Source organism: Procambarus clarkii, chromosome 27 (genome assembly GCF_040958095.1).
Source record: "Procambarus clarkii isolate CNS0578487 chromosome 27, FALCON_Pclarkii_2.0, whole genome shotgun sequence".
NCBI lineage: Eukaryota > Metazoa > Arthropoda > Malacostraca > Decapoda > Cambaridae > Procambarus > Procambarus clarkii.
The window spans coordinates 26,691,592-26,704,743 of record NC_091176.1 but is presented as its reverse complement, the minus strand read 5'-3'; the positions used below and the strand labels follow the sequence as shown (position 1 = coordinate 26,704,743).

Here is a 13,152-nt window from a genome sequence, read left to right as displayed (position 1 = left end):
TCAATATCAGAAACGTCCAGAAAACTGGCCTATTAGAGTGATTAATTACAGTGAGAGAATATGGTTACTAACGGGTAGGGGTGTGAGGTGTCATGGGAGGGGGTCTGGGGGTCAGGGACGGTGTGAGGGCAGGTCATGGGTGTGAGGTTAGGGCAGTGTGTGAGGGTATGAGGTCAGGGGCAGGTGCGGGGCCATCCTCCCCCCCCTCCCATCCTCCCTTAATACACATTAGGAGGGGTACTCGGCGGTGCCCGGGTGTTCTTCCTCACTCCTCATTTACGACCTTTCATACCCCCCCCTCTCTTCCCCCTCCCATACTTATCCCCCTCTCTTCCATTTCGTAAAATATAATATTAGGGAGCAGTGAAACTGCTGTTTGGGTCTTAGGGAAATAATTTTTCCTGTTGCCGAAAAACGTTTCTGACACCTCAACTAATATTTCACACTTGATATATTTGAATCCGTAAAAATCGGATGCTGCTGTCAATAATTACTAATATTTCTTAAAACTACCCCTGACCAGCCTATGTCCGCCCTTTACCCCACACCATTTCCCCTGCAAATTTGGATTAGCCTGGCCCCAAGCATCTGGCTTCCAACTTTGGACAGACATTCTCTCTAATAGTATAAATTACCAAAAATTTGAAAATGAAAGTTGAAATAATAAAGAATAGTTCGAGACTGTGACGCTGATTGAAAAAGTTGACGGTTGTTGACATACAGAGTCTGTTCTGCCATTATCAATTCGCTATTTAACGAAATAACAAGGAACTAGAATTTAATTAGATTTATGCAATATAACACAAAACTCATAATAACCGGTGTGGTATAGGTAATTAGCAGGTGTTAGGTTTAAAAGACAATCATAACGAATTTTAAATGTTTTATATATTTTTTCCCCGTAATCCCAAACGCAAAAATGTGCACTAGATATTTATATTCCGAGGCATCGGCTTTCAGGAAAGTCAAATAACAAATAAGGCCACGAACACCTCGGACAAATACCCAATCTTGCATAAACAGCAAAAAACACCAAACATGCAACCAGCTTAATTAACAGTCATCACGCCTGACCGTCTTCACCTTGAAGCAAGAACCACCATTACCAGGGGACAGGCGCCTGGCGGGTTACCCAGCCCTAATCCCGCCATGACATGAACACGCTCTACATCAACATACAACCTAACAACATATAGCATTTGTTTTATGTGTAATACAATGTATGACCTCTAATGTATGTGACAACATTAGGGGTCACATACTCCCCCACGTCTGGGAGTGTGTGTGACGGTGACTCCCAAACATCTTGGGGTCACTCACCCAGTCCCAAACATCTTGGGGTCACTCTCACACACTCCCAAACATCTTGGGGTCACTCTCACACACTCCCAAACATCTTGGGGTCACTCACACACACTCCCAAACATCTTGGGGTCACTCTCACACACTCGCAAACATCTTGGGGTCACTCACACACACTCCCAAACATCTTGGGGTCACTCTCACACACTCGCAAACATCTTGAGGTCACTCTCACACTCCCAAACATCTGGGGTCGCACATCTGTCACACGTTAGAGAAAGTCACACCCATACATTAAGGGGTTTCACACGCACACTCTCACATATCAGGGGTCACACACATCAGGGGAGGTCACCCAAACTCCGACCACAATGTAAGTCACATTCACCAACATCAGAGGAAGTCACATACACCTCCACACATCAAGGGGGCCCCCACACATACACACAGTGGGATCATTCACACCCCCCCACACATTAGGGGGTACACATATACTCCACCCATCATGGTGGGGGGGGGGGGGATCGTCACATGCTCCCACACATCAGAGGGATCACTCACTCCTACACACCAGTTAGGGGTCACACCAGACATCAGGAGTTAGCGCGCACACACACACATACATCAGGGGATCACACGTCAGTGGAGTTACACATCAGAGGGGAGCACACTCCCACATACCAGGGGAGCCATGCATCAGGGAGGGAGGGACTCACCTCTGCTGGATCCTGACGAGGGTGTCCTGGGCTTCCAACAGCTGGGCGATCTGCCGCTCCAGGTCTCCAGCCTCCTTCCGGAGGGCCTCGTACCGGTTCCTAGAGGAGAGCGCCGCTAGCCGGTCCAGGATGAGCTCATTCCTGAGAGGGACGGGCGGGGGAGGCTCCTGTGAGAAGAGAAGAGAGGGGAACAGGTGTAATGTACCGCATCGTTCTAACAGGTGTTCTAGGGGTAATACCATACCAACTATTTGGCAGGTGTCTGGGACAGGGCTTAACTGCTCAGAGCTCTGAGGGTCGTAATCTCTAGCGACTCAACTCTTATTGTTAGAAGATGAAAATTGGAATTAGGCAATCACCATGAAAATAAGTTCATCTGCAGGTGGCATATTGGCCCATGCGATGTGTCTCCTCTGTACATCCTGCCACTCCTGCTAATGTATTTGTCAATCCTGCCACTCAGTTACCCTCCGTGAAGGTACTCTGATGGGTCAATACATCCACATGCCTGCTGACGATCCAATGTTGATTTATTTACAGTATTTTCTAAAATCTCTATTAATCCAATATGACTCCCATGTCTTGTGAACTATTAGAATGATCTCTGTAAAGCTCTTCATTCAGGTGTACACTTCAATTAAGAACCCCCCCCCCTATAACTTTACGCCGTCAAACGACATGTTAAGTGGTTAAGCTTTACAAAAGAATCCTATTCATTGCTGTAAATAATTTGGTTACCTTTGTATATCATAGAAATAATTTAAATTCTTTCTTAGAGGACAAAGACGAACTGTATAACAAAAGTGGCTTCGAAAGGGCACGATAACGTTGTATAATAATACAAGGGCAGGGTGAAACGATTGGGCAACGACCCTTCACTGTTCGTCTCTGTGTACCCAACAGTAGCGTGGTTATAGAAAGATTATTGGATCGAGTTCTAGGCAAAACAACTTGGGTTAAGTCTTCATATCGAATGTGGAAGGGAGACCTCTTAGCCCGCAAGCAATATTAAGACGAATTTTGCTCCTGTACCCTCTCTAAAGTGAAGACAAAAAAACATGAAATCTTCCACTTCCTCATATGACACATATGACTTGTGGTCATACTTTGAACATTTATGCAGTGTTCTCCTGGAACACTAATGTATTGTTCTCTTCATTTTACGTTCTTGCTAATTGTGATTTCCAGAACATTTTGTCAATTAGATTTCGCAGCCTTGCCAGTGTGTTGCCGATATCTGAGACTGTCGTTTCCTTCACCTGGCTCGGAAGATTCTTTGGCTAAAATATCCTCCCGAAATTTTGCTGTTTATTTGTCTTAATTTGTTACTCTAATGACGAGGTCCCCAGCGAGTCCTTGAAGCACCCCAGAAAAGAGTCAAGTCCCACAGCAAAGTGGGACTTTCCAAAGTGCAAAACTTCGAATCCATTGAAAATTGACGAGGTTCCCAGCAATGTATAGAGGCCCTCAAGAAGATGACAAGATCCCCAGCAAGGTGCCGACAACCTGTCTCCCACCAAGGTGTCGACAAGCTCCCAACACGGTATCGACAGGCCCCCCACCAAGGTGTCGACAAGCTCCCAACAAGGTGTCGACAGGCCCCCCACCAAGGTGTCGACAAGCTCCCAACAAGGTGTCGACAAACCCCCAACACGGTGTCGACAGGCCCCCCACCAAGGTGTCGACAGGCCCCCCACCAAGGTGTCGACAAGCTCCCAACAAGGTGTCGACAAACCCCCAGCACGGTGTCGACAACCTCCCAACAAGGTGTCGACAAACCCCCAGCACGGTGTCGACAGGCCCCCAACAAGGTGTCGACAAGCCCCCCCCCCCCAAAGACTCCAGGCTTGCAGTGATGGGACGAGTACACTCTTTCTCGCAACTCCGTAACCTCCATCACACTGAGGTTCACTGGGCCCTCAGCTGGTTTGTGAGAGTGTGGCTCCTTTAACGCTCCTGCTCCCCTGCTGCTGCTGCTGCTCCTGGAGACGACGGCCTCGTGGCCCACCAGCGGCTGGGGGAGAGGAGGGAAGAAATACTGTGCGGGGTAAGTGCTGCCTCTACTTGATATGCTCCCCCGTGTTGTCATACAAGTTTACAGGGAGCGAGAGAGGGAGGGAGCCAGGGAACGAGCAGAGAGAGAGAGAGAGAGAGAGAGAGAGAGAGAGAGAGAGAGAGAGAGAGAGAGAGAGAGAGAGAGAGAGAGAGAGAGAGAGAGAGAGAGAGACAGACAGACAGACAGACAGAAGATGGAAAAACAAACGATGTAAGAGAGGAAATCACGTAAAGGACATTATACATATATATATATGTATGTATATATATATATATATATATATATATATATATATATATATATATATATATATATATATATATATATATATATATACAAAATGTGTATGAACACTTACACATACACACAGCTTCTTTCGACAAATGCACTTGTTCGCCTAGCAGTAAATAGTCACCTGGGAGTCAAATAGCTTCTATGGACTGCATCCTCGGAATGTGTGTGGGGTAGGGGGGTGGGGGAGTTGTGTACTCACCTAGATGTACTCACCTAGTTATTGCGGGGTATGACCATCGGCTCTTTAGTCCCGTCTCTCAACTATCAACCGGTTGATATATATATATATATATATATATATATATATATATATATATATATATATATATATATATATATATATATATGCCGTACCTAGTAGCCAGAACTCACTTCTCAGCCTACTATGCAAGGCCCAATTTGCCTAATAAGCCTAGTTTTCATGAATTAATGTTTTTTCGACAACCTAATCTACCTAACCTAACCTAACCTAACGTTTTCGGCTACCTAACCTAACCTATAAAGATAGGTTAGGTTAGGTTAGGTAGGGTTGGTTAGGTTCGGTCATATATCTACGTTAATTTTAACTCCTATAAAAAAAAATTGACCTCATACATAATGAAATGGGTAGCTTTATCATTTCATAAGAAAAAAATTAGAGAAAATATATTAATTCAGTAAAACTTGGCTTATTAGGCAAATCGGGCCTCGCATAGTAGGCTGAGAAGTGAGTTCTGGCTACTAGTTACGACATATATATATATATATATATATATATATATATATATATATATATATATATATATATATATATATATATATATATATATATATATATATATATATGTGTGTGTGTGTGTGTGTTAGAGAGAAATATATGTAGTAGATATGATATAGAAATATCGGTCAGTAGTCAGTACACTACACAACTGAATTTTAGAAAGGCAGGGTCCCAAAGCTAACAGGTCGATCCTGCAAGCACAATTAGTTAACACACACACACGCACACACACACACACACACACACACACACACACACACACACACACATACACACAGTGGACAAAGACAGAATATTTAGCATGAGTGGAACACGAACAAGGGGACACAGTTGGAAACGTAGTAACCAGATGAGCCACAGAGACATTATACAAACATTATTACACTGCCAGAGTAGTTAACAAATGAAATGCATTAGGCAGTGATGTGGAGGAGGCTGACTCCATACACAGTTTCAAATGTAGATTTGATAGAGCCCAATAGGCTACAGAATCTGTACACCAGTTGACAGTTGAGAGGCGGGACCAAAGAGCCAAAGCTCAACCCTCGCAAGCACAACTAGGTGAGTACACACAGAGGTAGGTCGTTAGTCTAAAGGGAAGGGGGGGGGGCGGGGAGTGAGAGTTGGTCCTCCAACTGCTCGTTAACAAAGATTGGGCGTGAGGGGCGTGGCCTGCCCCTCACACACACACACACACACACACACACACACACACACACACACACACACACACACACACACACACAGTTTTAGTGGCAGCAGTTGGTACTGTGACGGGTGAGTGGGTACATTTCAGACAGGAGAGGAGAGTAAGACTTGCACAACACAAGGGATGATAGACTACGTAACACGCACACTCACATAAGCTACAGAGAGGTTCACACCACCACTGAAGGTTCCTCAGTGATCAAGAGACTGATGGCGTCACCAGGCATTACTGACGACACCAAACACCAGGTTGGTGCGACGCTTTACGTCGTAGAGTCACTTATTAACACATTGTGCCAGTGGGACAAGGACAACAATGGGACCACCAGTCCCACGGAAGAACACCACCACCACCACCTTATTGGCCGCTGCTGACTCAAGGAACATTAGGTTTCTCAGTTGGAATATTCGTAACATCAACAAAAGACTGGATGACCTAATTGCACATGTCACCAGTAACAACATAGATATAATTGCTGTATTGGAGCCCCTTCACGTCCAACATGATAAACAGGTAAATAGTCTGTATACAGACAATGAGCAAAAATCTCTTGAAACCTTGCAAAATGAAGCTATGCGTCTCATCCTTGGGGCTCCAAACTCCACGAGAATAGTTAACTCTCATAGTTAAAATTACCTACCATAAGTGAGAGAATTTTGTCCATTAGCACAGTTTTCGGCGTGAAGGCATTGAGTAGATCTCGGCAACACATAAAATTTCAAGCTAAACTTTCTAATATGCTATACTCACCTGAGGTCTATAGAAGAGCGAAATCTGATTATGCATTTTGGTTCTAGAAGGTAGCCAACCCTGTCAAAATATTAAATATGTACCCAATTCAATTAATGATCAATCAACCAATTAATCTATGGGACAACTGGGATCTATCAGTTGATTTTGTAAACGCACCCAAGAAGGATAGTGTACACTCTACATTATTAAAACAGTTAACACTGAAAAGCATCACTGAGAGTACTCAGGGTATGGGTAACGATGTGTATCAGTGCTATACCGACGGCTCTGTAGAATAAGGTGGAATATGTGCCGGATGTGTATGTAATATATTTAAACAATCTTCTCTCGTACATACAGCAATGAAGCGCGTCAATGATTGGGCAAGTACAATTCAAACTGAGCAAGCAGGCATATACCTTGCCACTGAATTTTTAAAAGACAAAGGCAGTGGACTTATATACTGTGACTCGCAGAATGCACTCCTGGCATTGTACGCACTTAATAGTAACACCCAGATAATAGTTAGTGATATACGAATGAATGCTTTAGCTGCTAAAGAAAACAGATTTGAAATTAAATTCCTTTGGATACCATCACATGTTGGCACCTCAAGGCATGACACTGTTGATATGCTTGCAAAGACAGCCTGTAGAAAACCAGTGGTAGAAACTGATATGGATGTTACATTAGCAGTGACAAAGAGAATAATTAAACACATATCTAATGAAAATCTCACTGGCCTAACTAATTCACAAAGACCTGAAAGTTGTAGCATTAAACATCAAGTTAAATAGCAGTAAACATTAAGAAGTTATAGTGGCCAGAATACGCCTGGGATATAGACGTATCTGGCAGCTTTCTCAAAACCTAAATGTCGAGTACACAATGTGTCAACTTTGTGAAAGAGAAAACATGCACTCTCTTGAACATTATATTGTAGAATGTCCCATACTGACTGACTTTCGCCCTCCTGGGCTGAGGTATACTGAACTCTGTAATTACTATATGAATGTTGGAACACTTGATATAGTGGACCTGTACCCAAGATTGACTATGTAATACATATGTAATACATATGTTATACAATGTACTGTACCTATACAATATGTAATACATCTATTATACAATGCATGTACCTATAACCTGAGCTTGTAAAAGCATCTTAATAACCTTCACTGGTTAAGTGTTTAATATCACACTAGTTTCTACAGAAACTATCTTACCCTGTCAAAGTAGGAGAGACATAGGTGTAAGTATATATATGTGGATATATGTAGGTATATGTGTATATAGGTGTATGTGTGTGTATTTGTATACAGGGGTATGTAGAAGCTGGTCAGAATTGCATTTCTCCTTTGTGAACGCACATTAATGACACTGTAAAAAGACACTTCGAACACTGTTTACGTAGGACAGACGTAAATCTGTGTGTTTATGTTTTTAGGTTAACTTAGCATTTTAAGAGCACGACAATCCCCTTCTGTGGTTGATTGTTCAATAAATCACTGAATTATATATTTAACAGATCTCTAACCCTGTCCATGGAGGACAGAAGAAAATGTATATATGTTGGTTAGCATTGTAAATTTGTGGCCACGTCTGTGGTTGAAAATAATAACAAAACTGATGGATCAGGGAACCATGAAGAGCATTAGCCCGTGATCTGACAGGTATTTGACAGGCTCTGGCTCTCTTCGAGGCAAAGAGAAACCAGAGAGCATGCGGGAGGGAGGGGGGGGGGGGGGGGGAATAGTGAGCTGATTCAATCGTTTCATCTGCTTGACACTCCTCTTCTTGCTTTAGGACTCAGACACGAACACGTCAGACGGCCCACGGTAACTTTTAGTCAAATTCGCCATTCATATGTTTTATATTAAGAGAAGATACAAAATAAATATATATTTTATAATTTATATTATATCCCCTTCCATCGTGGGGGGGGGGATGGAGGTCAACCGGAGATACATTGACCAGCTGACACACTACAGTGTTCACCTTCACGTTCATCTGCTACAACTACAGATAAGCGTAGTTTTGTTAGTCGATAAGACGCATGTGCCAGATTTTATTTAGATATAATACGGCATATCTGCGATATCCATTATAATGTATGACAACAAATTATCTAATAATTTGGTTAATGTTGGATTGTTCTCACAGAGTGAATTGTAAAATATTGACTTAATCACCTAACAACGAATTAGTGAATATGGAGATATGCTGTTGCACTAATTATTAAATTTTCCTGACGATAGTTTGTGCGTGGTTGGTCGTAGGGAAGGCGGACCAGTCATCATCCAAGGCAACAGCGGCCTCTCCAGGAATCCCTAACGTCGAGTTTCCTCAAAGGGTGTATTCGACATTGCCATTGCGACGGCCTTTTACAAATTGTTTATGTAAACTATCTACCCATTCCTCTTTTGTTGATCATTAAGACCGTGAGGTGAGAGTTTGTTATTGAGTGCCATTACTATAATTATTCTAGGCATTATTGTTATTATTATTCTTGTGCTACATTGTAGTTAATACTGGTGATAGGTCAGTAGTATCCGTACTTATATATACACGACGTGGAGTCATGATGACTGAGTGGCAGATAAATTGAGTTATTTATTATGCATATTTACCCATGTTTCCAAGCCTCTTGAGTTATGCCTGAAGTGGTAAAGAGAATAAATTATTAAATTTGCTATGATATTTCAAGCAGTACTGGACACAGTCAAGTGTAGATGTGGGAGAGTGAGGAAGAAGACATGTGGAATGAGGAGTGAGGGAGAAACAGAGTATCCCGGGCTCCGCCGGGTATCCTTCTAGTATACAAAAAGGAGGACAAGATCAGTGAAAGAAGAGACACGGACCACTAACACGGTCCCCAGGTACGTTAGTGGTACACACACAGCTGCTAAATTATCTCTTCAAACATCTGCACGGATTTAGTGATAACAAATCGTGACTGACAATTGTATTACGAGTTCTATATTATATAGCGAGATATAAACAATACAGTGCGAGAAATAAAAGATGCGAGGCAGATATGAGCAAACTGCATATTCCTTGACTGTCAGAAAGAATTTAATACTGTCCAACACAAGATATTGCTACCAAAGCTAGAGTTTAGAAGACTGCTCAGGGGTCGTAGTCCTAAGGGTCCGGGATCAATTCCCGGCGGAGGCGGAAACAAATGGGCAGAGTTTCTTTCACCCTGATTTTTCCTGTTCGCCTAGCGGTAAATAGGTACCTGGGAGTTAGACAGCTGTTACGGGCTGCTTCCTGGGGATGTGTGTGTATTCACCTAGTTGTGCTTGGGGGGGGGGGGAAGGTTGAGCCCTGGCTCTTTAGGCCCGCCTCTCAACTGTCAATCAATCAACTTTTTCACACACACACACACACACACACACACACACACACACACACACACACACACACACACACACACACACACGCACACGCACACGCACACACACACAGTCATACGGTACACACACACACACACACACACACACACACACACACACACACACACACACACACACACACACACACACACACACACACACAGGAGCGCACGCACACGCGAACACACACAAACACTCACCCTAAGCGCCAAAAATATTCCCAAACAACCACTCGTTTCTCTTCGCAAATTACGATTTCCTTACGACTCGCTTTGCAATCTAAAGCGACGAAATGCAACCGAAATTTGCATGCTGTCAAGACTCCAAATATACATTTGACTTGTATTTGTGAATCCAATGATTGCCTACGGTGATACTATATATTCCCAGGACCAGCGACTGTTTTCCTCCTCAGGATTGAAGCTCTAAGTCTATATAACGTAAGGAGAGCAACAATATTTCATTTCTGGGTTTCGTTACTCTCAGTTTTTCGTTTAGCGCAGTGCCAGCCCCGGGAGACACTCACCCATGTGACCGTGGGAGTGGTGGGTGGGTGGTAGTGGTGGGAGGTAGTGGTGGGAGGTAGTGGTGGGTGATAGTGGTGGGAGGTAGTGGTGGGTGATAGTGGTGGGTGGTAGTGGTGGGAGGTAGGTGGTGGGTGGGTGGGTTTAGTATGGGTTTAGCCTTGCGGTTTGTCGGGAGACAGTAAGATAACCTACGTAGATAACGTTTGCGTAGATAACTTACACAACCTCTTCCCTCACCCAGTACCTCAAAATGGTATCGACTAATCCGTTAAAAGTGCGACATATTACTACGAATTAAAGCACCGTAATTTGCCCTATTCTATGCGCAGGTCTAAATAGGTAAGGTGGTGTGTAAATTCGCACGTTCTCGGGTAGACAAAACTGTTTCATTTATTAACGACGGACAAACTGTGAGACGGACTTGTGTGCGCGCTCGCGCATCTGACCAATATTTAAGTTGCTTCACGAACGTGGATAAGGAAGCCTTCACGACCTTCAAGGACAGAGTTCTTCATCGACTCGCTTCATCCTGAGCTGTGACTGAGAGCCCGGTCCACGTACATATTATAATATATATATATATATGCGAACAAGCCTGAATGGTCCCCAGGACATATGCAACTGAAAACTCACACCCCAGAAGAAGGGTTCGAGTCACTTCTGGGGTGTGAGTTTTCAGTTATATATATATATATATATATATATATATATATATATATATATATATATATATATATATATATATATATATATATATATATATATATACATCTCAAGGATTTAGATCCCGGATTAATCTTGAAAGGGATAACACCCGGGGTTCAGGAGCTAGAGTTCAGCCCTTCCAGACACAGCTAGGTAAGATCAATAAGACCAAGGTTGATGGAAACTGTGGCGGAGCAGTCAGATAATGCCTCCACTTGTGGCAAAGCGACGGCAGCCTAAAAATGAGAGAATGGACTCGGCATTAACCAGATGTGACCATCCCTGGTAATGTTATCTGTAGCCTTACTCTCGGCCCCACACACCTGCCTCACTCTTGTCACACACCTCTCACTACCTCCACCTCCCATCTCACTCTGGCTTCTGAGCTTCCCAACTCTTCGCCAAAATGAATGGATTCTAGATACAATAATATGCTATCTTGAGATGATTTCGGGGCTTTTTAGTGTCCCCGCGGCCCGGTCCTTGCTAGGTACATTGCTAGGTACAATTAGTATGTGTTTGGTACAGTTATTTACTCATCGGCACTGATGTTTATTAATAAAAATGTGTTTGAAAGAAATCAGTATTTGGCTGTACTTCCATATATCACATCAAATTGTCCTTCCCTGGAGGCCAATTGTCCAAGTTCGCTTCGCTTGTCCTTACTATTTCCGACACCTCTCAAGGTATCCTAATGTCCTGAACATGTCTCCCTGATCATCGACTCTCTTCACTAATGAATTTATAACCTTTCGAACACATTTCTTTAGACTTGTTGCTGGAAACTTGCTAATTTTTGCCTAGGGCTTCTCAGGCATCAAGCTCGCTATAAAGTCTAATACCTGCCCACCTAACAAATTACAGAGTCATGTTTCGGCGAGTTATCAAAACTTGCAGCTGAGACACCGATCAAAATTTACCTTGCCAACCAAAACAGTTATTGTACTAACGGTGCATAAAAGGTAGACTAAAAATGGCCACTTATCAGTGGGCAGTGGGCCTGCTCCTCCCTCCACTTATCAGTGGGCAGTGGGCCTGCTCCTCCCTCCACTTATCAGTGGGCAGTGGGCCTGCTCCTCCCTCCACTTATCAGTGGGCAGTGGGCCTGCTCCTCCCTCCACTAAAGTTACAATTAAGATAAAATAATCTGGATGTAAAATGATTTTGGCTTATAAAATATGACCTATGAAGACCTATGTTGCAGTGTTGCAGACCTATGCGCATGGCTTGCATAGTATCTCTCCTGCTCCTTTTAGGATACAGACAGAACCATAGGCGATATATTGTTCCTGCCTCTCTCTCTCTCTCTCTCTCTCTCTCTCTCTCTCTCTCTCTCTCTCTCTCTCTCTCTCTCTCTCTCTCTCTCCACAAGCACCGTCTGTTTTAGTTCAGATTGGAAGACCTCTGGAAATTTTTTGTGTTCACTCAGTGTGTTCACTGAGTGTTTCCTGGGGCCGTTCACGTGTGCACCAAGCGACAACTTCACCAGCTAGGGCCGCCGGTGTGTGCGCCACAAGGGCGGTGTGTGCGCCACAAGGGCGGTGTGTGCGCCACAAGGGCGGTGTGTGCGCCACAAGGGAGGTGTGTGCGCCACAAGGGCGGTGTGTGCGCCACAAGGGCGGTGTGTGCGCCACAAGGGAGGTGTGTGCGCCACAAGGGCGGTGTGTGCGCCACAAGGGCGGTGTGTGCGCCACAAGGGCGGTGTGTGCGCCACAAGGGAGGTGTGTGCGCCACAAGGGCGGTGTGTGCGCCACAAGGGAGGTGTGTGCGCCACAAGGGAGGTGTGTGCGCCACAAGGGCGGTGTGTGCGCCACAACGGCGGTGTGTGCGCCACAAGGGCGGTGTGTGCGCCACAAGGGCGGTGTGTGCGCCACAAGGGCGGTGTGTGCGCCACAACTAACCAAGCCTTAACAGAGAGGGCCTCAACTCTCTCCCGATGCCGCTAGAAGCAAA

General features: G+C 44.2%; 1 protein-coding gene across 14 annotated transcripts in view; it reads right to left on the bottom strand.

Moving 5' to 3' along the window:
* Positions 1-13,152, bottom strand: part of Stacl (Stac-like) — a 723,254-nt gene that overhangs the window by 250,774 nt on the left and 459,328 nt on the right. For all 14 annotated transcript variants that reach the window (XM_069332474.1, XM_069332482.1, XM_069332475.1 and 11 more), the window contains one exon: positions 2,019-2,185. In XM_069332474.1, the coding sequence (XP_069188575.1) occupies positions 2,019-2,185 (167 nt within the window). The remainder of the gene's footprint in view (positions 1-2,018; positions 2,186-13,152) is intronic.